At 42.2% G+C, this 26,118-nt stretch overlaps 1 protein-coding gene across 4 annotated transcripts in view; it reads left to right on the forward strand.

Moving 5' to 3' along the window:
• Positions 1-26,118, forward strand: part of CDC42 (cell division cycle 42) — a 50,301-nt gene that overhangs the window by 2,731 nt on the left and 21,452 nt on the right. For all 4 annotated transcript variants that reach the window (XM_073316920.1, XM_073316921.1, XM_073316923.1 and 1 more), the window contains exon 2: positions 12,725-12,866. In XM_073316920.1, coding sequence (XP_073173021.1) covers positions 12,762-12,866 — 105 coding nt within the window. In that variant the 5' untranslated portion in view covers positions 12,725-12,761. The remainder of the gene's footprint in view (positions 1-12,724; positions 12,867-26,118) is intronic.

Consider the following 26,118-nt stretch of genomic DNA (forward strand, 5'->3'; position numbering starts at 1 on the left):
TACCTCTATCATATCCCCCCTCAGTCTCCTCTTTTCCAAGCTGAAAAGTCCTAGTCTCTTTAATCTCTTCTCATATGGGACCTGTGCCAAACTCCTAATCATTTTAATTGCCCTTTTCTGAACCTTTTCTAATGCTAGTATATCTTTTTAGAGATGAGGGGACCACATCTGTATGCAGTATTCAGAATGTGGGCGTACCATGGATTTATATAAGGGCAGTAAGATATTCTCTGTCTTATTCTCTATCCCTTTTTTAATGATTCCTAACATCCCGTTTTGTTTTTTTTGACTGCCACTGCACACTGTGTGGGTGTCTTCAGAGAACTATCCACAATGACTCCAAAATCTTTCTCCTGATTAGTTGTAGCTAAATTAGCTCCCATCATATTGTATGTATAGTATATTATAGTAGTGTAGTATATTACAGTAGATCTATAAATGTTCAGAGTTAACTTCGGTCAGTAAAGGGTTAACATACTCATAATAAAATAGAAATTATTTTACTATCCTAAAATTTATATCTGAAGCTTTTGGTCACTGGAAATACATGAATATGCAAACTTCAAAGTACAGTCTTGTAAAATGGCAGCTTATGCTGCTAATCTTTGTTTTCCTTTGAGTGTGCTGAAGGAAGAATTAGCATAGAAGAGTCTGTTAGAAAAGAGCATATTGACATGTACAAGATTTATACACGTACAAGCACAGAATTGACTCAACATGTTGGAACCAGTAGATCAATATTTCCATTATTACCTTCTCTGTAAAGAGAGCACCTTGTTTTAAAAATCTCTGCCTGGAGTAATTGAACAGGAGAATGGTGACAAACATTGCTTCTGATGCAAGATGGAACATGTCCAAGATTTGTTAACTTGCTTATATGGTGAAACTTCGACAGATCTGTATGTGCATATATGTAATGTCTTATGGTTGTGTTTATTCATGACCTGTAACTGATGCATTTACTCTGATTGCCTTGTAGCTGGATGTATGGTTGGCATGTTAAAATAAATTTGTTTGCCCTAAAGTGACAGTTTGTTCCAGACAGGTTCCCCAGAATCTGTTTTCCCTCTGATACAGAAAATTTGAAACTAGACTCTGATCATAAAATATCTGACTTGCTGATGTTTGAAATTATTTGTAGTAATAAATGTAGCTGGCAATATGACAACCAGATCATTTAAAAATGGGCTCTTTTGCAAGATTAGAATCACAGAGAAAATTAGAAATGAGGAAAGTGAAATGATTAGGAGATCAGAGAAGATATAATCATTATACAAAATAATGAACAGTATATAGCAGGTAATTTGGGTGCTTTTTATTTTTGTACTAAGAGAAGGGACAATGATAAATTGAAAAGGAACTGATACAAAGAACTAATTCTATGAGCATGTGATTCCATAAGTATCCATTATGGAATATTTTGCTCCTTCCTGTAAAATATTTAGTATAGGTCACTTTCAGAGACAAATACAAGACTAGATGGATCTCTGGTCTGATTCAATATAGCAGTCCCTTTCTTCCTGCTAGACCTTTGATCTAGTACCAAAACTAAAATGCCCTAGATCTTGTTAGCCGTACTCCTAAATATTCTAAATTTAACTTTTTAGCATTTGAATGTGTGCAGCCCTACAAATCAGGAAAGATGTGCCTTGATTCCTGCTTGGAATCTCCTAACGTACATACATAATACTATAAGCCCATGGCTCTCAACTTTTCTAGACTACCATACTCCTTTTAGGAGTCTGTCATCTTGCATACCCCCAAATTTTGCCTCACTTAAAAACTATTTGTTTACAAAATCAGGCATAAAAATACAAAAGTGTCTCAGCACAATATGACTGCAAATTGCTTGCTTTCTCAGTTTTACCATATAATTATAAAATAAATCAATTGAAATATTAATATTGTACTTACATTTTCAGTATATAGAGCAGTATAAACAAGTCATTGTATGAAATTTTAGATTATACTGACTTCGCTACTGCTTTTTATTAGCCTGTTATAAAACTAGGCAAATATCTAGATGAGTTGATGTACCCCCAGGGATGTACCCTTGGTTGAGAACCACTGCTATAAGCAACGTGCATTATTTCAATAACAGTAGTTTAGATGGATTTTGTTTAACTGACTTGTAATGTCAACAACCTATCAATGACTTTCTGTTCTTTAGGCACCCGCATCCCATCGAAGTTCAAGGAGAGTTGAGAATCTAATTTATTTAAGCTCCTTTGAAAATCCAAGCCATAATGAATGAGTCATATGCTATGTTAGCCAAAGGAATCAGTGAGAGGGAATTGCCACCAATTCTGATACTCAGTTTGAGTCTGCTAAAGTATCATGTGTATTGTAGGGTTTAAATTTGGTGCAGAACCGTGGACGTCTTGAGTTTGCACAGCCATATGGGAATACAGTCCATCTCCTGCTGCTTCTTTATAAGTCCTTCTGTAGCTTATGTTACAGCTTATAGCACTTCCCTCCATACAGTAGTGTGGGTAGAAATGTCTAAAATCAGTGGGAAGAGCATAGAGGTGTGAAGAACTTAGTTTAAGGCAGGAGGTGGTCTGCGGTTTTCTGCTACATAGCCTGTAGTTTATTGAATTGCTGGGTGAAAGAAACAAGCCCACCCACCTCTGTTCCCTAGACACACTGTAACGTTAAACTGAATCAAGCAAGGTGCAGAATTTTAGAGATACCAATATTTAATTGTTTAAACTGCTGCTTCTCTGTCTCTTGCTAATGATTCCCACTTTCAAGCGAAGCAGTTTAAATCTCCAAATTGGCCACAGCATCCTCAGTTGATAATCAGGTCACAATGCGGGTCCTTCTTCTGAATGAGATAGGAGAGAGAGATTTTAGTAACATTGTTAAATTTTTTAGAAATGTAGAAGGAACAGAAACACAAGGTTTTTAAATCAGCACTTCTGAATTTCAGATGTTACCCTCTGTTCTATTTAGGATCTCTTGCCACACCATCACTGCATCCAACTTTTTGTACACAGTACTTTCAGTTGTCTAAGGAATAGACAATAAAATTGAAAACTGATTACGTGTTGTTCATGAAACATTTGTTTTATAGTATCTCCAGACTCATTATTTGGGATCTGGGCCTCATTATGCTAAGTGGCATGAGCCTTTTCTGTGCTTTGAAAACTTACACCAGTGTAACTAAATCTAGTAATGCCAGTGTCCTTTTGCTTAATATTGGCAAAGTTATGAGAAGGCATGGCTGCTGCTCCAAAAAGCTTTCAAAAGAAGTAAAACCAAATATAACAAGTCAAAGTAACAAGAAGAGGGAGGGAATAGTTAAGGCAAGAGAAAATTAGGAGTATAGCTCTCCGTCGTTTCAACTTTATGGTTCTGAACTGAAACAAAATCTATCTTCTGTTTCTATATAATATAGCTGTAGGAACAGCTAAGGTTGTCTTAGTTATTTCCATTTTAACCACCTTTCAAACTGAAACTTACTATCCCTGGTTTCTATCCAATATTGAAATTCTGTTTGGAAAAGATGAGTAAAAATACTTCTGTCTTTGTGAAATTAATGGGAAAATTCTTCCTCTGCCCAAACTACTTAAATCTGTAATTTTTTTAAGAACCGTTTCAGGCTGATAGAATTGGGTGAAGGACATGGAAATTTTGCATGGGAATAGCCCTTAATAAGAAGCGTCTTCTAGCTGCTTGGTAAAAATCAGTCTTGATTTGATTGCTTTTTTAAGCCTTTGCTCATGTGCAGTAGAGTTGGTTTGAGTTAATCAAGTTTGACATTCCAAGTGCAGTGTGTCCATGCTGTGGAAGTGCCTGATCCTCATGGACTATAAGCTTAACTCCTGACCTTCTGCAGAGGTGGGTTTTAGAGATTTTTAAGCAATTATCAGAAACACAGTCTTGTAAGAATTGCTGCTGTTCTCATTGAGAAAAGGCCTCCTTAGCTTATGCAGCAGTTCTCAAACTTCATTGCACCTTGACCCTGTTCTGACAACAAAAATTACTACATAACCCCTGGTGGGGGTATGAGGGTGGAGCCTGAGCCCCACCACCCCAAGGTAGCAGGGCTCGGGCTTCGGCCCCAGTGAGTCTAATACTTGCCCTGGCAACCCATTAAAATGGAGTCATGACCAACTTTGGCATCCTGACACACAGTTTGAGAACCACTAAGATTTCCTCTTCCTCTTTCTGGCCCCAGTAATTGCTGTTTCTTCCTTAGGGGGGCCTCTGCATATACCTACTCTTGGGATAAGTCACCAACAGCATTGTAAGCTTCTGAATTTTTTTCAGGCCCATGCTCACCACAGCACTTGAATGGTCAGCACCTGGTGTTGCACAAGAGGTATGACTCTCAACTGCTTCACTTCCTTCCTGTGGTTAGGCTGCATGGAGAGGAAACTCTCTCTTTAGTCTGGCTTTGCCCAGGCTTCTAGCCCTCTTGAAATTGAGTTGTTGGTGGTTTATGATGATGACAAAAATTAAGTAGTCTGATGCTGTCAGGATACTTTTTGTGCCATGCGTCCTTTCATATACTTGAGTGAAATCTGACACCACAACTACCCACAGAAGGGGCAAATATAATTTGTCCTTTTACTGATGGGCCTTTAGTTATCTCATAAATTACAATACTGCATTGTGGTGGGATAGAATGCCTAGAAGACACACACAGGGCACAATATTCTGGGATATCCACTGGACAGAGAGCTGAGAGGAAGGATGATGGTCTTATCCATGCTTCAAAAAATGTGTGCTCAACCAGTGACAGGAAGCCAGTGTGTCAGAGTAGGGCACTGGCAAAAGTTAAACACTGTTAGCTTCACGGTTATTAAGGGTGTTAACCGTGGGGTAAGCAGACACAAACAATGTCAAGAGTCAGCAAAGCAACAAACTAGCTGAAAAAGTAGTGAATAGGTATTGGAATTGGTGAACAAATAGTTACATCCACAAACTGTAGAAGGGCACAAAATTAATTTTAAAAAAATCTGACATTTTTACTTAGTTGTTGCAAGTAACACAGAATATCACTAAACTTAAAGGGCAAAACATTTTATTTTTCACTTTATATACTTAGTGTTTGACAGCATTTCATTGATGGTCAGTTTCCTCAACCTTTCACACAGCAGTAAGGCAGAGAGAAATCTCTTTAACCTCCTTCAGCCCCCTCCCCCCCCAAAAAAAAAGGAAAAAGAAGAAAATTGAGACTCGAAGGAATGTGTACAACCTGAAACTACTTGTTTGTTCAGAAAATAAGCAAGTTAATGTTACATCCCAGTAACATCTTTGGTGTGGTGAAAATTGTTTTGGGGGTGGAAATAGTTTGGAGTTAAGATAATCAGGAAGATAGTATCAAGTTTCTTAAGGCACTGTGAACAACTGTTTACATGGGATTGTGTGCCATTTTACTACACCTGCTGTTTTGGTGATGAAGATAAACCTTCATTTTTATTTTTTGTCAGTGCTTGTAAGCTGCTGAAATTTTCCATGCTTGGTCTCAGTTTAGAAGTCACTTTTGAAAGGGAATTTTGATCAAATTAGCTCTAAACCAATTTGAATAAAAAAGTATTGTGTTTTTAGGTTGGTTTTTTACATGCAATACTGGAAGTAAAACCTTCAATATCCAAAGTCTTCAGATAAGATTCTTCTGCTGGGCTAAGAGTATAGTTGGATAGATTAACAATATTGCTGGGTGGGTTAAGGGAACCACTGTTGTGGATAGCTCACCTTAAGTGATCACTCTGGTTACAGTGTGTATGGTAACACCCATTGTTTCATCTTCTCTATGTATATAAATCTCGCCACTGTATTTTCCACTGAATGCATCCGATGAAGTGAGCTGTAGCTCACGAAAGCTTATGCTCAAATAAATTTGTTAGTCTCTAAGGTGCCACAAGTCCTCCTTTTCTTTTTGCGAATACAGACTAACACGGCTGCTACTCTGAAACCTTTGGTTACTTTGTGAACTTGCAAAATAAGTACAAAAAATAAGAGTATAGCTTCACTGCAAAAAGAGGTTGTGTGCTTCTCTCAGGTTAGCTTACTTGACTTTAAATAGCAGTGAAGACATGGCACCTTGCCTTTTAGCTCTCCTTAGAAGCTAAAGATAAAGCTTATAGGGGAAGGAGGGAAGGGTTGAACTTGAGCTGCTAACCAGAGTTAAAATCAGTTGCCTTCACTACTGTTTCACCTCAAGTTAGGAACACTTATGTGTATTTTGCATTGGAGATGTCCTCTGAATTAAATGTCTTGCTATCGTTGCAATCCAATTGCTAATTGGATTACTAATTGCGGTACTAAATACGTAGATAATAGATATAGGAAAGTCTCATGCTCAGCAGAAGTAACGCAGCTGGAACTTGTAGATTCTACAGGTAAATAGCTTTGAATTTCTATTTTTTAATTGAAAACTAAAATATGAAGGTTAGTAATGCTAACAGTGCATTAATTTATTGGAATCTGTCAGTTACATAGTTAATACCGTTGGTTAATACTTACGCTCTGTGTTTTGAGCATTGGCCTGCTAAACCCAGGCTTGTGAGTTCAATCCTTGAGGGGGCCATTTAGGGATCTGGGGCAAAAATTGGGGATTGGTCTTGCTTTGAACAGGGGGTTGGACTAGATGACCTCCTAAGGTCCCTTCCACCCCTGATATTCTATGATACAGTACATATCCAACTGCAGGTCAGTATGAGTGGAAGTGGGATCCATGTGATTCCACTGTGTCCGTGATTCCATGCATTATGAAGCACATTTAGCCTTGGTTTCTAGACAAGTAATATGAATGCTGTAAGTAGGCTGTGAAGCCATTTAAAACATGGCTTTGCATCTGAAACCACTTTCAAAAATAGTTTCACTTTGTTCTAATGAAAACTTATTAAATATGAGCATTCAACAAGCAAAATGCCTCCCTGAGCAAATTCCTTACTTGAGTAATTTGTGACTTAATCTCAGATCTTGTAATAATTGAGTTGATGTGTTGCAAGTGATTTTTAATGTTCCAAAGAACTTGATTAAATAAGTTCTCAGTTACCAACAAGCAGTTATTTACCTGTAGTGAACTTTTAAGTTCAGCCAATCCATGCAATGAAATGGTCGCAGTTACATGGTCCATAAAAGAGGAAGCTGTGATGCAGCTGGTGCTCAACAGGAAACTAATACAGGAAGTGTACACAAATTTGATGGCTCAGTTTCCTCAGGCTAGATAGAGGTATGAACATTTTAACCTAAAAAAGAGGCATTGATGCAAGTGTAATTTACTTAGACTCAAGGCTGGAAATGGAAAAGCTATGTTTTCCATAGCAATTCTAATTGCTCATGCTGCATATGTGAAGGTAAAAATTTAATAGCTTATAGATTCTGATTTTAGGGCTAGAAGGAATGTGATTGTCTGATCTTTTGCTAACAGCCCATAGAATTGCCTTCTAATTCTTACAATGATCCCAATAACTTGTGGTTGAACTAGAGCATATTTTAACTAGTCTGCGATGTGTGGATGACTCTGTTGCCTTAGGAACCTTTTAAGCTTTTTTGTTTTAAATCTGGGGGTAAATCAGGAAACTTGCATTTTAATTTAATTACTGATAAGAGACTGTGCTTAACTAAGAAATCAAGGCATCTACTTCTGTAACTCTTTGAGCTGTGCATCAACCTGTTTTGTGTGCTGGTAGAAACTAAGTGACACTTAATATTTCTGACCACTGAAGCTCCTTCAGTAGGAATCTAGTAGTTTTGCTGAGCTAAGGGGACAGACTTTATTAATGTGCTATGTACTTCATAGAGCAGAGAGAAATGATCCTTAAGTAAAAAAGGAATAGAGAGATGGACTGGGCAGAAAACATGGAGAGAAGGCAAACACAGGAAGGAAATGTTATATAAATTTCATCTTAATTATAGTTAACACCCAGGGACCCCATCCTACTAGATGTACACACATGGACACTGTTCCTGCCTTGAAGTACTTACTACCTATAAGTGTGAACAAGTATTGCCCTGCTTTTCTCAGCAGACAGTGCACTTTTTATCGGGTGTGAGGAATTTGCTCATATTCTGTGTTGGACTAGATTATTTTTTCTCTTAATGTGTAAAAAGAAAAGGAGTACTTGTGGCACCTAAGAGACTAACTAACCAATTTATTTGAGCATAAGCTTTTGTGAGCTACACTGAATGCATCCGATGAAGTGAGCTGTAGCTCACGAAAGCTTATGCTCAAATAAATTGGTTAGTCTCTAAGGTGCCACAAGTACTCCTTTTCTTTTTGCGAATACAGACTAACACGGCTGCTACTCTTAGTGTGTGTGTGTGTGTACTTTTTTTTTTCCCTGTAGATATTGTTTAATTTTCCTTTATTAGGCTTACACAAGGTGTCAGGTAAGACTTTCAGAAATGGAGGTCTAAACTTAAGAGGCTAAATCTATATTTGGAAATCAGGCCATTTATTTAGGTGCCTAAATATGGCCTTAAAAGCAAAAATTTATATATGATTTAAAAAAACATCTTGGCCCAAGATTTTTTGGACAATAACCAGCATGGATAAATCCTTAAACCTGACCCAACCCCCCCCCACTCCCCTGCGCAAAAAGACCTCTGAATGTGTCTTTAAAAGGACACCACTGTATTTGGGAGTATTTTATACATGTTGTTGAAAAGGGATTATTTGGCATGTAAGTAACTTTGGAAAGATTCAGTTACAGTTTTAAATTCCATGAAGGAATTTCCTTTTTTTAAATGTATCTTTGTTTATGTTCCCTGTTGTATTTAATTATTGCACTTGTTATCTTTTCAGAACAAGTGATTCTGAAACTCTTTACTATTACACCTCGCTCTCCTGTCAAAGGAGGTTAGTTCAGGCCCCATGTTCACATTGTTTAATTATAAAAACTTTATAACTTTGGCCAATCAGAAGCTCATCCATTTCGTTAAAGTGTCATTGTGTGTGTTTATCATTTCTAGTTGTGGAAAAACCTATCCAAACTTAAAACTGGGATTAGCCTGCAATGGAATTCGAGGGTAGGGCTCCAAAGGGAGAACAACAGAATGGGAGATAAAGGAGATTAAGGCCTGGGAGCTGCTATCTGCTACAGTTTCCTTCTGATGATTGTGGGTTGTCTGTAGTCACCAATAAGTGGAGCACTTAGAGTGGAGAAGAGTTACCTTGTTCTCAGTGCTGGTATTGTAGTGGCTCCCAAGGATGGCCAAGAAGAGTTATTGCAGAGGAAGCGCTGAAGGGTGGGTGACGGACAGATTGTAACTAAAGCTGGTACAAGCATACAAAAAACTGAGAAGCCCATGCAGCAACTTGCATTTTCTTACATTTTTAACTTACCCTCTTGAAAACAGGAAGAGCGTTCCAAGCCTCGCCCAGATACTATCCACTCCCTACCAATGCAGCCTGGCCACACAGCTTGAGAGAGCCTACTGCAGAGCAAATCCAACAAGAAAATACAGATCAGCCTATCTTCCGGAATGTATCCCATTGGAGAGTTAGTGTGGCATATTCATAATTTTAGATCTGTTTTAAGTTGGTTCACACTTAGTATTTGAGCTTGTGGTCTGGTGTCACTTTGAATACTCTGGGTAACTTAGTTGGAGTTCTGTACTCCTTCCATTTTCATGTAGAAATTTTATAAAATGAGCCAGTAAATTCTCACTGAAGCTTAGTCTATGCTCAATTCACTTCTTAACCAACTTTCTCTTGCCCCTTATCTTCTCTGACCTTCAACTTCTTTCCTTTGCCTTATTTCTTCCACAGCTAAGCACATGAATATGTAGCTATTTCTTGCATCAGGTATATTCTAGTACACCTCTACCCCGATATAACGTGACCCTATATAACACAAATTCGGATATAATGCGGTAAAGCAGTGGGGCTGCGCGCTCTGGCGGATCAGTGCATCAGCGTGTCTGGCTCTGACACACTGGCTCTGAGTGGCGTGTTAAGGGGCTGAGGGGTTGGATAAGGGGCAGAGGGTCTCAGGGGGAGGGGTGGTGGTCAGGGGACACGGAGCAGGGGGAGTTGGATGGTTCGGAGGTTCTGGGGGCGGGGCGGTCAGGGGATGGGGAATGGGGGTGTTGGATAGGGCATGGGAGTCCCGGGGGGCCTGTTGGGGTGGGGGTGTGGATGGGGGGCGGGGCAGTCAGGGGACAGGGAGTAGGGGGGTTGGGTGGGGTCCTGGGGGTGATTAGGGATGGAGGGGGTAGTCAGGGGACAAGGAGCGGGGGGGTTGGATGGGTCGGGGGTTCTGAGGGGTCAGTGGGCAGGAAGTGACTATTAATAACAGAAATGCTCGAGGCCAAAGCAAGTTTGATACAATGCAATTTCACCTGTAACGTGGTAAGATTTTTTTGGCTCCCGAGGACTGCGTTATATCGGGGTAGAGGTGTATTCCCAGCAGCTGCAATGGTGTTGCTCTTGCCACTGATGGGGATTGCATCTGAATCCTTATGCAGTTCTGCATCCTAGCATGAATGATTCACCATAAATCATTTTAAAAGTAGTGTAGTCTAGCCTCTGTTTTTATGGATCTGTTGCTCTAAAACAGTGATACTCTGAGGCTTCATGAGCTGCAAGTGGCTGCTGCAAAGAGCTGTAGGAGACCTGATATTAAAACATAGTGTGATTTAATTTTTAACCAATCAGGTTGCTCTTACTATGTTGTTAACCAATTAAATTATCAACTTACACTAATTTATTGGCTGTGAGAATTTTATACATTAAAAATACATAATACTACAGTAAACGAAACCGTGAATACACACTACTGTGGCTCTCTTAGGTGATGCTAATTGCTAATTTGGCTTCTGAACCACTGAGGTCTGAGTATCGCTGCTCTAAAACATCCCCACCCCTTTATTTTTTTAATAAGAATCCTGTTTCTTAAATCGGGACTGAGTTGGTCTCAGTGTTGTCTGCTTTTCGCTCATGTTTTTTTTTTTCTCTGAAATATTGTTCTTGTACCTCAGAACATACTATAACTAAAAGCTACTCTGCCTTTGTATGCAAGTGCCATAGAATGTAGGGAAAATATTAAGTGAGATTGTGTAGGTCATTAAATATTTCTCTGGTCACTGGTCTTAACCTCAAATATGTAGTCAAATTGACCTGAATGAAAGGACTAAATCTACCAATAATCCTTTTGAACAAGGACTTGTCTTTTGAAAATACACTAACCCTGCACTCTCCTGAGGGGCCAGATTATTGAAACTAAGTATTAGGCACATGAATGTTGTGTGTTCCCTAAGATGTGGCATCAGATTAGATGTTGGAATTTTTGTAGCATACGTATGCGTCTACATAGGTTAGCAGATTCCTGTTTTTTCTGGTGCTAGCCAAAGTATGACACAGAGTAGAGGATTAATGTCATTGTCTACATAAGTCTTCCCCGTAGTAAAGGGCTTAATGTTTATGAAAAGAATGGTATAAATGACAGTGTTGAAGGAGTGAAATGCCAGATGGTGCATTATATCTTGTTCTGAAAAAGTATCTTTGCTACCATTTCCTAAAATTGGCTTAATTGTTATGCACCCATGGTTCAAAAGCTAAGGTTGCAGTGAGAATTCTGTTTCAAACCTTTTTACCAACCACTGAAAATGTTTGGTCTAACAATTTCCAGATCTGTTCTGAAGACAAATAAGCATTTGAAGAAAAACTGGTAATTCTTCACTACTGTCACATGGATGGAGAATAACTTGTTATAAAAATGCAGATTGCATTAAAATACTTGGATTGAATTGAAATAATTATTGAAACTGTCTAAACAGAAGGTAACATTGACAACCAAATTAAGGCTGTCTACACTACAGACTTTACAGTGGCACAGTTGTACTGCTTGCTGAAACTCTCCCGCCGACATAGTGCTGTCCACACCAGCACTTCTGCTGGTGAAACTTATGTTGGTCGGTCAGTGGGCAGGAGGGGGGTGGGGGTGTTTTCATACCCCTGGCTGACAAGTTTTACCAACAAAAGTGGTGGTGTAGACCAGCAGTTCTCAACCTTTTTCTTTCTGAGGTCCTGTCCAACATGCTATAAAAATTTCACTGCCCACCTGTGCCACAACAGCTGTTTCTGCATATCCAGTAGATTAAAAGCCAGGGTTGGCAGTAGGTGGTGGCAAACGGGGCAACTGTTCGGGGACCTATGCTGCAGGGGGCACTATGAAGGTAAGTTGCTCAGACTTCAGCCCCAGGCAGTGGGGCTTGGGCTTCAGCTTTCTGCCCTGGGCCCCAGTGAGTCTGATACTGGCCCAGCTCTCTGGATTATTTTGACAGACCCCCTGAAATCTGCTTGTAGACTCCCTGCGGGCCCCAGACCTCTGGTTGGGAACCACTGGTGTAGACAAAGCCTAAGTTTAGTTTTGTTGTGGCCCAACCCTGTATTCTTCAGTGATATGGACTTGTGGACACCCTTCCCAAAAAGTTGGTTTCTGGACTCTTTTTTTTCTTCATGCTGTTTGTCACCGGTTGGAGGCAAGATGCCAGCTGATACTGTAAATTGACCAATAGGTGTGCTGAACAGAAAATATCCACTGAACTAAGGCTAAAAAATGCCTAGTGTATTAACCAGTTTCTATAACCTGTTCGAAGCTTGTGTGAAATTGAGAGTGTGGCTACCTTGGCCAGAGGGCTCCAGTGCTCAAAGATGCTCATTCTGTAGTTGAGACTGCTCGATGAAACTGGATTAACACTTTGTGCTTTTCTGTGAGAAAGTAAGCAAAAAAAATCTAAATATTTTCTTTTGTTCCCTTAGATTCATATTGGATTTGATATACTAACGGACTTCAGCTATGCAGACAATTAAATGTGTGGTCGTGGGTGATGGTGCTGTTGGTAAAACATGTCTCTTAATTTCTTACACAACAAACAAATTCCCATCGGAATATGTACCAACGGTGAGTATAAAGGGTGAAAATGTTGTTGGTTTTGGGTGTTGCGGGCAGGTGAAAGGAAAAACATAATCCTGTAGTTTAATTTATAGTCCTATATACTGTTACTTTCTTGTGCTCCTCCCAGATCTTTACTTTTACCACATCTCTCCCTCTCTACTTGATACCCAGACCTCATGACAAGCTACGAAGCAATGTGTTCAAGGCACATTCTGCTTATAATAAGCAAAAGTTATAATAGCTTCTGTATTGCTTCTCTTTGTGTGTTTTGAGACATTGGCATAAGTGAATTCTTGTCTGTGATTTATCTGTTCCTGCTGCATAGCCTTCATCTGAAGACCTAACCCTCTCATCTGTTGACAATACAGTTGGGTGCTGTGAGTGGGATTATTTCAAGCTCTTTTAACTTTAGGTGGAGTATGAGCAGCATACATGCTTAAAAGATGTAATTTTAAATAGGGATGCTTCCTGACCATTCATTTTTTCTAGCCTCAAATGCATGTGCTCATGCTGCTTCTCCTGTCTTTGGGGAGTGATACTGTCCCTCCTCGTATCAGTCTGCAAGATCTTGAGCCTGAGGACAAGAAAAAAGGCAGAACTGCCTACTGGCTCTCCTACTGCAAGAGATTTTGGCAATCAAGTCTTACAGTTCTGAGGCTTCCAGTACCTCAGTTTCTATGATGGACCCATGTTTGTCTCGTGACCCATCTAGGGGCTAAGAGGTAGTGGAGGTAGCCATAATCTTAAGATTGCAGGAATCAAGGCAAAGGAATCAAGGCAGAGTTGACCAGCAAGGATCAGAAGGTCTGTTGGTACAAGGTATCAATATACTTCCCACTCTAGTTTAAGCTTAGAAGAAGCATGGCATGGTTGTGACTGCAGAAGATAGCTCTAGTAAGCATTACCCCACAGGTCGTAATCCTCTCTGTGGCCCTGAAACAAGGGCAAGAGGAGGTATCTAGAACCCCTTCTTCCTTTCCTTTGGAGGAGGAAAATAATCACTAAGTGAGAGTGCTGAGGTGGCAGTACAAGCTTCTGGTTCTGTTGCAACTGATTCCCTAGTTCTCCAAGTGATTGTGCACATATGCATTCCATTGTAGGGTGTGTGTGTGTGTGTGTGCACTTGAGTTGGAGACTTTTGCCAGTAGTACCACTAGTTAGCGCATGTGCCCCTGCTTTTCTCGTGCTCTCAGGCAAGGGCATAAAAGGGGCATGTCCACCACCTCCCTCATACTTTCTTTGCACTGCTTGTGGCAAGAGCTGGAGCTCCACTTAGTCATAGCTTTGGTCAACCAGTTTAGAAAACAGTCTCTACAAAGTTGTTATAGTTATACTATAAGTGTGTATATAGTATAGAATAGTATAGTTTATATATACTTTTATTACTACCTAGAAGATTTACTATGAAGAAATCCCTGGTTCTAAACAATATGCCACATGCAGGGCTGTTATTCTGGTCAGGTGGGCACAAGAGAGAGAAACAAGAGAAGGGACTGAGACTTGAACCTGCCTGAGCCCCCACGTGGAGGGCCCAAAACCTGAGCTGTGTGTGTCAAAGCTGAAACCCAAGGGCTTAAGCCCTGACAGCCCGGGGTAGGGGCTGTATCCTGAGCCCCGTCACTCAAGGCTGAAGCCCTTGGGCTTTGGCCCTGGCCCTGGGCAGTGGGGCTTGGGATTCAGCCCCAGGCCTCAGCAAGTCTAATGCCACCCTTGGCAACCCTATTAAAACGGGGTTGTGACCCACTTTGGGGTCCCGACCCACTGTTTGAGAACTGCTGCTCTAGACCCTCTCTCCAACATAGACCTCAATATTCCCCTAAGAGGAGACCAAGATCTCCTAGACGTCACCAGCTGTCTTTAATATAGTGGGCCCTTCTCATCAGACATCTTCAAAACAGTGATTTGGACATTTTGGTTGAAGACAGTATATCAATAATATCTCCTTTTGAGTCATGTCTATCCCTTTTTTTCCCAAGCACAGTTTAAAAAAAAAAAAAAAATTCACATCAGACAAGTGGGTACTCAGCATGGTTAAGGAGGGATATATTATCTAGTTCCTTTTAGCAACCCATATTCCTTATCCGTCTTCAGGGCCCGTCTCATGAGACTGTTACTTCAAGTGCTATGGTCTTTTCTGGAATTGGGAGCAATAGCAGAAGTTCCTTACCAACATGAAGGGAAAGGCTTCTATTCCCGACACCTTCTGATTTAGAAGAAATCTGGGGGCTTCCATCGTATTTTAGACTTAAGAAAGCTGAATAGGTTCATCAAAAAGATCAAGTTTAAGATGGGCACCCTTGCTTCTTCCCTGGAGATTGGTAGCTGTCCTCAATTTTACAAGATGTATACTTCCACATTGTGATACATCCCTCCCACATTAATTGCCTTCGATTTGTGGTAGGCACCAACTACTACCAGTACAGTTTCAGTTTGTCATAAGCTTTAAGGGTCTTCACCATGTGTATGTCCGTGTTAGCAGCGCCTCTGTCATTTAGGCATTCAAACTTTCATTTACTTGGACAATTGGCAGATGTGGGCAGCATCAAGAGACCAGATCCAATGTCATAGTCATCAGTTGCCTGTCATTGAGTCATCTTTTGTCTATGCCTGAAACTAAATTTGGAGAGGTCTCAAGTGCAACCCACTCAATGTATATCTTTAACAGGGGCATACCTCAATAGTCATGGCTTCTCTCCCAGTAGAAAGGTATAGAACTATAGCAGCCCTTTCCAATGGCCTCAGATCCAGCCCTATAAGAGTGCATAAACCTGCCTGCAGCTCCTAGGCCTTGGTTCCATCATAGATGCATTTCTTCTTCCCTGGTCCAGTCTGCTCCTATATGCATTCCCTCCAGTTCCCTATCATTCCCAGAATTCTCAGGAAGCTGAAATAGGACAAAGTATTGTTGATCCTCATTTTACCAGCATGGCCAAGACAATGTTGGTTCACAGATCTACATTGCCTCTCTATCCGTACACTGAGAACTTCACCTCTAGTGGCAGATCTTTTGTCACAGAACTAGGGTGAATCTCTGCATGCACCTTACTGCATGGATGATCTCTGGATGGACACTCATGAGAAACTGTGATCCCGATAGGTCCAGACCATCTTGGTGAGTAGCAGAAAGGAGTCTGCTAGAGCCACACACAAATCAAAGTGGAAGAGATTTTTCCCTTGGGGCACAGTCCCACAAATTATCACCACATCACAGTCCAGCTTTGATCCACTGTCTACAGCCAAGCTCTAAGATGCAACCACATTTGCTCCAATCCCTCAGACAGACAAACACGTACAGGATCTATATCAAGCATTCTTAAAACTACAATATTCACCTGGTGAAGTGAAGAAACAGATTGACGGAGTCAGAAGGGTAGCCAGAAGTCACCTACTCCAAGACAGGCCCAACAAAGAAAGTAACAGAATGCCACTAGCCGTCACCTACAGCCCCCAACTAAAACCTCTCCAGCGCATCATCAAGGATCTACACCCTATCCTGAAGGACGATCCCTCACTCTCACAGATCTTGGGAGACAGGCCAGTCCTCGCTTACAGGCAGCCCCCCAACCTAAAGCAAATACTCACCAGCTCCCACACAACAAAAACACTAACCCAGGAACCTAACCCTGCAACAAACCCCAGTGCCAGCTAAGTCCGCAGATCTATTCAAGGGACACCATCATAGGACCTAACCACATCAGCCACACCATCAAGGGCTCGTTCACCTGCACATCTACCAATGTGATATATGCCAGCAATGCCCCTCTGCCATGTACATTGGCCAAACCGGGCAATCTCTACGCAAAAGAATAAAAGGACACACATCTAAACTCCTACTGGTTTTTGAATGTTATAATTTGTGATGTCAATCTCCCATGTCACTCAATAACAGATTTAAAAGTGGCAGTTCTTCAACAAAAAAACTTTCAAAAACAGATCTAACGAAAAACTGCAGAACTGGAGTTAATTTGCAAACTGGACACCATCAAATTAGGCCTGAATAGAGACTGGGAGTGGATGGGTCAGGACAGAAAGTAAATCTATTTGTTAGTCTCTAAGGTGCCACAAGAACTCCTAGTTTTTACAAAAACTAATTTCTCCTTGCTAAATACTCAGACCTTCTTGTCAACTGTTTTCAATGGGCTACCTTGTTTACTTTTGGCCGCCTCAACACTAGAAAAGTGATTTCCACTCCTTGTCAACTGAGAGTTGCCTACTTCCAACTTGAATTGAATTGGCTTGTTAGCACTGACCCCCCACTTGGTAAGGCAACTCCGATTTTTTTTCATATGCTGTGTATTTATACCTCCCTACTGTATGTTCCGCTCCATACATCTGATGAAATGGGTTTTACCCCACGAAAGCTTATGCCCAAATAAATTTGTTAGTCTGTAAAGGGCCACAAGGACTCCTCGTTGTTTTTGCTGATACAGACTAACATGGCTACCACTCTGAAACCTGTCCTACATTTCAAATCCACAGGCCTCTGAGAGTTTTGAGAGTTCACCTGGGTTCTGTTTCAGCATATCATCTGCCAATACATGGATTTTCCATCTTCTCTCATCCTCTTGTTTTGAGATTTTCAAAAGGCCTAGTTAATACTTTCCTTCCTGTGTCTGCTCTGTTGTCTGTATGAGATTTAAATTTAGTTCTCTAGATTCATGGGTCCCCCTTTGAGCCTGTGGTGACAACTTCACTATCTGTGTTGTCTCTGAAGATCACATTTTTAGTGGCAATCACTTCCATGAGGAGGGTTTCAGAACTTAAAGCTCTTCTTGCTGACCTTCCTCTTAGAGCCTTTCATAAGGACAAGATGTTCCTTAATACACATCCTAAGTTTATGCTTGAGGTAGTTCAGCCTTCCATCTAAATCAAACCAATAACCTTTCAGGTAGTTTTGTGTAGTCTGTGTCCGTCCCCCCCTTCACCACCCCCCCCCCCCCCCAAAATCCCATTCCTCTCAGGCTGAGGAAACTCTCTATTGGATGTTCATAGAGCTCTGGCATTTTATTTGGACTGTACTAGATAACCTCGTGACCCCCTGAGGGGTTGAACCCCTTATTACATGGGTGGTCGCAAGCTGTCAGCCTCCACCCCAAACCCCGCATCACCTCCAGCATTTATAGTGGTGTTAAATATATATTAAATGTTTTTAATTTATAAGGGGTGTCATACTCGGAGGCTTGCTGTGTGAAAGGGGTCACCAGTACAAAAGTTTGAGAACCACTGCTTTAGATCTTCTCCAAGACTTTGTAATCTTTATTGAAAGAGCGAAGGGTCAACCTGTATTGTCTGAGAAACTCATTGGATTTCTGGAACTACCAGCTCACTAAAGTCTCTCTCTCTCTGCCGGAGCTCAATCCTCCACTTCAGCTTTTCTGAGCAATGTTCCAATAGGTGGTGTTATATGGAAAGCACCAGCATGGTCAGAACTTTTCTACATTTTATGCCATCATGCAAGCCTCTCGTGATGATGCCAGCTTTGGTAAGTTGGTGCTACAGTCTGTTTAGATCTCCATTCCACCTGAAAGGGAACTGTTAAGTCACCTACCGTGGAATGTATATATGCACAATCATTCACTTACAGTAACCTGTTCTTCAAGATGTGTTGTGCACAAAATACACTCCACGACCCTCCCACTTTCCCCGCTAGTCATAACTGAGGAAGGACTGGAGAAGGAAATGGTGGAGATGCTCTTAGGTGACAGCATAGAAGAGGCATGAGGAGAGAAGGGACACATGCTATGCCACATGGTACTACTGGCAAAAATCTCCAGCTCGAGTGCACTGAGTTTGTACACACCTACAGTGGAATGTATATGTGTGCAACATGTCTTGAACAACAGTTACTGTAAGGTAAGTAACCATTTTTTCTGGAGCTCCTTAACAATAGGGCAGTCTCTTCCAGAGAAGAAAATGACTCTGATCCACTCCTGTATCTGGGACTATAGGAAGACTCCTACCTTCCTAATCTTGGACCTAGGGGCTGTCCAGACTGGCCTCTAGCATCCAGTGTGGACCTGAAGCTGTTGGAGGTTAGGCTCAAAGCCCAAGGGTCTGTGCATATGCACTGATTTGAGACTCCACCTTCTAGCAAGAGTGAATCTTATTACATACATTGGAGAGATTGAGTTTGAAGCTTGAATGATGTGGCTGTACTGGCAATCTCTGTGATTCTACCTATACCACAGGAAGAGGATGGAGAAACTACCCTCTTGCAGATGCACTACTCCTAGGATCAGGGATTATTAAGTCCACTTTTGAAGCCATGGGAGATGGCTCACTGTTTTGTCTCTGAAAACTGCATTCCTTATAGCTGTAACAACTGCAAGAAGTGTCAGTGATCTTAAGGTTCTTATGACTGATCTTCTTTTCATGGTTTTCCATGAGAATAATGTGGCCCTTTGTAGTCACCCTAAATTTTTTCCAAAATTGATAAGATTACCATATATTAACCATTTGTTATATATATTAGTATCTCTTCCAGCTCTGGGTTCCTAAACCAGTCGCTCTCAACCTTTCCAAACTACTGTACCCCTTTCAGGAATCTGATTTGTCTTGTGTACCCCCAAATTTCACCTCACTTAAACTACTTGCTTACAAAATCAGACGTAAAAAATACAAAAGTGTCACCAAAAACTATTACTGAAAAATTGCTTGCTTTCTCATTTTTACCATATAATAAATAAATTGGAATATAAATATTTTACATACATTTCAGAGTATGGTGTATAGAGCAGTATAAACAAGTCATTGTCTGTACGAAATTTTAGTTTGTGCCGACTTCGCTAGTGCTTTTTATGTAGCCTGTTGTAAAACTAGGCAAATATCTAGGTGAGTTGATGTACCCCTTGGAAGACCTCTGCGTACCCCTAGGGGTACATGTAATTGCTTGTACAACTATTTGCAGCACATGTCAAGAGTGCTTTCTACCCTTAAAAATTCACCGTCCTTCATTGCATATGGTGATAAGGGAAATTTATTTCAGTGCGTGTCAAGTGAATCAGAGTCTGTATTTGCAAAAAGAAAAGGAGTACTTGTGGCACCTTAGAGACGAACCAATTTATTTGAGCATAAGCTTTTGTGAGCTACAGCTCACTTCATCAGATGCATACTGTGGAAATACAGAAGATGGTTTTTATACACACAAACCATGAAAAAATGGGTGTTTATCACTACAAAAGGTTTTCTTTCCCCTCCCTCTCCCCCTCCCCCACTCTCCTGCTGGTAATAGCTTATCTAAAGTGATCACTCTCCTTACAATGTGTTTGATAATCAAGATGGGCCATTTCCAGCACAAATCCAGGGTTTAACAAGAACATCTGAGGAACAGTGGGGGTGGGAGAGGAATAAGCAAGGGGAAATAGGTTACTTTTTATAATAACTCAACCATTCCCGTCTCTATTCAAATAAATTAATTTGTATCCAATTTGCAGATTCATTCCAATTCAGCAGTCTCTCGTTGGAGTCTGTTTTCGAATTTTTTTTGGTGAAGGATAGTCACTCTGAGATCAGAAATCGAGTGACCAGAGAGATTGAAGTGTTCTCCGACTGGTTTTTGAATGTTATAATTCTTGACATCTGATTTGTGTCCATTTATTCTTTTACGTAGAGACTGTCCAGTTTGCCCAATGTACATGGCAGAGAGGCATTGCTGGCACATGATGGCATATATCACATTGGTGGATGTGCAGGTGAACGAGCCTCTGATAGTGTGGCTGATGTTATTAGGCCCTGTGATGGTGTCCCCTGAATAGATATGTGGGCACAGTTGGCAACGGGCTTTGTTGCAAGGATAGGTTCCTGGGTTAGTGGTTCTGTTGTGTGGTATGTGGTTGCTGGTGAGTATTCGCTTCACGTTGGGGGGGTTATCTGTAGGCAAGGACTGGCCTGTCTCCCAAGATTTGTGAGAGTGTTGGGTCATCCTTCAGGATAGGTTGTAGATCCTTGATAATGCGTTGGATGGGTTTTAGTTGGGGGCTGAAGGTGATGGCTAGTGGCATTCTGTTATTTTCTTTGTTAGGCCTGTCCTGTAGTAGGTGACTTCTGGAAACTCTTCTGGCTTTATCAATCTGTTTCTTCACTTCTGCAGGTGGGTATTGTAGTTGTAAGAATGCTTGATAGAGATCTTGTAGGTGTTTGTCTCTGTCTGAGGGGTTGGAACAGATGCAGTTGTATCGCAGAGCTTTGCTGTAGACAATGTATCGTGTGGTGTGTCCTGGATGGAAGCTGGAGGTAGGAATAGTGGTCAGTAGGTTTCCGGTATAGGGTGGTGTTTATGTGACGATCATTTATTAGCACTATAGTGTCCAGGTAGTGGATCTCTTTTGTGGACTGGACCAGGCTGAGGTTGATGGTGGGATAAAAATTGTTGAAATCGTGGTGGAATTCCTCAAGGGCTTCTTTTCCATGGGTCCAGATGATGATGTCATCAATGTGGGCACCAATGATACTGCCAAGGATGACCTTGAGCGGATCACTGCGGACTGCGTGGCTCTGGGAAGAAGGATAAAGGAGTTTGAGGCGCAAGTGGTGTTCTCGTCCATCCTCCCCATGGAAGGAAAAGGCCTGGGTAGGGACCGTCGAATTGTGGAAGTCAACGAATGGCTGCGCAGGTGGTGTCGGAGAGAAGCCTTTGGATTCTTTGACCATGGGATGGTGTTCCATGAAGGAGGAGTGCTGGGCAGAGACGGGCTCCACCTTACGAAGAGAGGGAAGAGCATCTTTGCGAGCAGACTGGCTAACCTAGTGAGGAGGGCTTTAAACTAGGTTCACCGGGAGAAGGAGACCAAAGCCCTGAGGTAAGTGGGAAAGCGGGATACCGGGAGGAAGCACAGGCAAGAATGTCTGTGAGGGGAGGGCTCCTGCCTCATACTGAGAATGAGGGGCAATCAGCAGGTTATCTCAAGTGCTTATATATGAATGCACAAAGCCTTGGAAACAAGCAGGGAGAACTGGAGGTCCTGGTGATGTCAAGGAACTATGACATGATTGGAATAACAGAGACTTGGTGGGATAACTCACATGACTGGAGTACTGTCATGGATGGTTATAAACTGTTCAGGAAGGACAGGCAGAGCAGAAAAGGTGGGGGAGTAGCACTGTACGTAAGGGAGCAGTATGACTGCTCAGAGCTCCGGTACGAAACTGCAGAAAAACCTGAGTGTGTCTGGATTAAGTTTAGAAGTGTGAGCAACAAGAGTGATGTAGTGGTGGAGATCTCCTGCTATAGACCACCGGACCAGGTGGATGAGGCTTTCTTCCGGCAGCTCACAGAAGCTACTAGATCGCACGCCCTGGTTCTCATGGGGGACTTCAATTTTCCTGATATCTGCTGGGAGAGCAATACAGCGGTGCATAGACAATCCAGGAAGTTTTTGAAAAGCATAGAGGACAATTTCCTGGTGCAAGTGCTGGAGGAGCCAACTAGGGGGGGAGCTTTTCTTGACCTGGTGCTCACAAACTGGGAAGAATTAGTAGGGGAAGCAAAAGTGGATGGGAATCTGGGAGGCAGTGACCATGAGTTGGTTGAGTTCAGGATCCTGACACAGGGAAGAAAGGTAAGCAGCGGGATACGGACCCTGGACTTCAGAAAAGCAGACTTCGACTCCCTCAGGGAACGGATGGGTAGGATCCCCTGGGGGACTAACATGAAGGGGAAAGGTGTCCAGGAGAGCTGGCTGTATTTCAAGGAATCCCTGTTGAGGTTACAGGGACAAACCATCCCAATGAGTCGAAAGAATAGTAAATATGGCAGGCGACCAGCTTGGCTTAATGGTGAAATCCTAGCGGATCTTAAACATAAAAAAGAAGCTTACAAGAAGTGGAAGGTTGGACATATGACCAGGGAAGAGTATAAAAATATTGCTTGGGCATGTAGGAATGAAATCAGGAGGGCCAAATAGCACCTGGAGCTGCAGCTAGCAAGAGATGTCAAGAGTAACAAGAAGGGTTTCTTCAGGTATGTTGGCAACAAGAAGAAAGCCAAGGAAAGTGTGGGCCCCTTACTGAATGAGGGAGGCAACCTAGTGACAGAGGATGTGGAAAAAGCTAATGTACTCAATGCTTTTTTTGCCTCTGTCTTCACGAACAAGGTCAGCTCCCAGACTGCTGCTCTGGGCATCACAACATGGGGAGTAGATGGCCAGCCCTCTGTGGAGAAAGAGGTGGTTCGGGACTATTTAGAAAAGCTGGACATGCACAAGTCCATGGGGCCGGACGAGTTGCATCCGAGAGTGCTAAAGGAATTGGCGGTTGTGATTGCAGAGCCATTGGCCATTATCTTTGAAAACTCGTGGCGAACGGGGGAAGTCCCGGATGACTGAAAAAGTCTAATGTAGTGCCAATCTTCAAAAAATGGAAGGAGGAGGATCCTGGGAACTACAGGCCAGTCAGCCTCACCTCAGTCCTCGGAAAAATCATGGAGCAGGTCCTCAAAGAATCAGTCCTGAAGCACTTACATGGGAGGAAAGTGATCAGGAACAGTCAGCATGGATTCACCAAGGGAAGGTCATGCCTGACTAATCTAATCGCCTTCTATGTTGAGATTACTGGTTCTGTGGATGAAGGGAAAGCAGTGGATGTATTGTTTCTTGACTTTAGCAAAGCTTTTGACACGGTCTCCCACAGTATTCTTGTCAGCAAGTTAAAGAAGTATGGGCTGGATGAATGCACTATAAGATGGGTAGAAAGTTGGCTAGATTGTCGGGCTCAACGGGTAGTGATCAATGGCTCCATGTCTAGTTGGCAGCCGGTGTCAAGTGGAGTGCCCCAGGGGTCGGTCCTGGGGCCGGTTTTGTTCAATATTTTCATAAATGATCTGGAGGATGGTGTGGATTGCACTCTCAGCAAATTTGCGGATGATACTAAACTGGGAGGAGTGGTAGATACGCTGGAGGGCAGGGATAGGATACAGAGGGACCTAGACAAATTGGAGGATTGGGCCAAAAGAAATCTGATGAGGTTCAATAGGGATAAGTGCAGGGTCCTGCACTTAAGGTGGAAGAACCCAATGCACAGCTACAGACTAGGGACCGAATGGCTAGGCAGCAGTTCTGCGGAAAAGGACCTGGGGTGACAGTGGACGAGAAGCTGGATATGAGTCAACAGTGTGCCCTTGTTGCCAAGAAGGCCAATGGCATTTTGGGCTGTATAAGTAGGGGCATAGCGAGCAGATCGAGGGACGTGATCGTCCCCCTCTATTCGACATTGGTGAGGCCTCATCTGGAGTACTGTGTCCAGTTTTGGGCCCCACACTACAAGAAGGATGTGGATAAATTGGAGAGAGTGCAGCGAAGAGCAACAAAAATGATTAGAGGTCTGGAACACATGACTTCTGAGGAGAGGCTGAGGGAACTGGGATTGTTTAGTCTGCAGAAGAGAAGAATGAGGGGGGATTTGATAACTGCTTTCAACTACTTGAGAGGTGGTTCCAGAGAGGATGGTTCTAGACTATTCTCAGTGGTAGAAGAGGACAGGACAAGGAGTAATGGTCTCAAGTTACAGTGGGGGAGGTTTAGGTTGGATATTAGGAAAAACTTTTTCACTAGGAGGGTGGTGAAACACTAATGCGTTACCTAGTGAGGTGGTGGAATCTCCTTCCTTAGAAGTTTTTAAGGTCAGGCTTGAGAAAGCCCTGGCTGGGATGATTTAATTGGGGATTGGTCCTGCTTTGAGCAGGGGGTTGGACTAGATGACCTCCTGATGTCCCCTCTAACCCCGATATTCTATGAATGTAGCGCAAGTAGAGTAGGGGCATTAGGGGACGAGAGCTGAGGAAGCGTTGTTCTAAGTCAGCCATAAAAATGTTGGCATACTGTGGGGCCATGCGGGTACCCATAGCAGTGCCGCTGATTTGAAGGTATACATTGTCCCCAAATGTAAAATAGTTATGGGTGAGGACAAAGTCACAAAGTTTAGCCACCAAGTTAGCCGTGACATGATCGGGGATAGTGTTCTTGATGGCTTGTAGTCCATCTTTGTGTAGAATGTTGGTGTAGAGGGCTTCTACATCCATAGTGGCCAGGATGGTGTCATCAGGGAGATTGTAGTTTCCTGAGGAAGTCAGTGGTGTCTCGAAGGTAGCTGAGAGTGCTGGTAGCGTAGGGCCTGAGGAGGGAGTCTACGTAGCCAGACAATCCTGCTGTCAGGGTGCCAATGCCTGAGATGATGGGGCGCCCAGGATTTCCAGGTTTATGGATCTTGGGTAGTAGATAGAATATCCCAGGTCGGGGTTCCAGGGGTATGTCTGTGCGGATTTGATCTTGTGCTTTTTCAGGGAGTTTCTTGAGCAAATGCTGTAGTTTCTTTTGGTAACTCTGTGGGATCAGGGGCTTGCCTACAGTCTATTCCCATTATAGAAATCTGTAGGGCTTCTACGTGGAACTCAATACATGCTCTTAATAAGCCTTACGCCTTCCACTAAGCCTCAAGATATTATCCACGTTTGAGAGCAGTGTTCAGTCTAGTACTCCTAAGCCCACCTTTCTGGGGAAGGATAGCACTACTTGCTAAATTATTGTAAGCTAAGTGACCTTGAGGAAACAAAAGTTACTTAGTAGCTGGTGGTGGTCAAGATAGGCTTCTGCATGTTCATACTGCCCATCTTCCCTTCTTCCTTGGCGTTCTGTTATTCTCAAACTTTGAGGTTCAGGTGGAAGGAACTTTGGCTGTTGTTACATCCCCTTTTCTAGCCTTGAATGCAGAATGTTCAGTCTGAAAGTGGGTAGGGTCTGCTTGCAGGAGCCCGAACAAGCACTGATGCTGGAATATTCTATTGGCCTGCAACTCTACAGGGCCATCTCCCTATAGTGTGAATGCACAGAGGCTTATTTCAAACTCCTGTTAGTGGACAGTGACTTTCATTTTTATTGCTAATGCTCAAAGTAGTAATAGAACACAGGCAAAAAATATAGAAATACAACAGCCAGTATTGTTTCTAAAATGGAAATGATTCATCCATTTGTCAGCCAGCCTTAATGTCTCAAAGGCATTTATAGCTGAAAAAAGAAAAGGAGTATTTGTGGCACCTTAGAGACTAACCAATTTAACCAATTTAGTCTCTAAGGTGCCACAAGTACTCCTTTTCTTTTTGCAAATACAGACTAACACGGCTGTTACTCTGATAGCTGAAAAAGAAACTTAACTGAGGGCCTGCAAGGCTATTTTCTGCTGTGGTCCTTGGAACACTGTTAAATGACCAGTTGTGATTCCTGGCAGGGAAACTTTAAAAGCACCTAAGGGTTCTGTGTGGGATTGTTGA

The sequence above is a fragment of the Lepidochelys kempii genome, chromosome 18 (genome assembly GCF_965140265.1).
Source record: "Lepidochelys kempii isolate rLepKem1 chromosome 18, rLepKem1.hap2, whole genome shotgun sequence".
Lineage (NCBI taxonomy): Eukaryota > Metazoa > Chordata > Testudines > Cheloniidae > Lepidochelys > Lepidochelys kempii.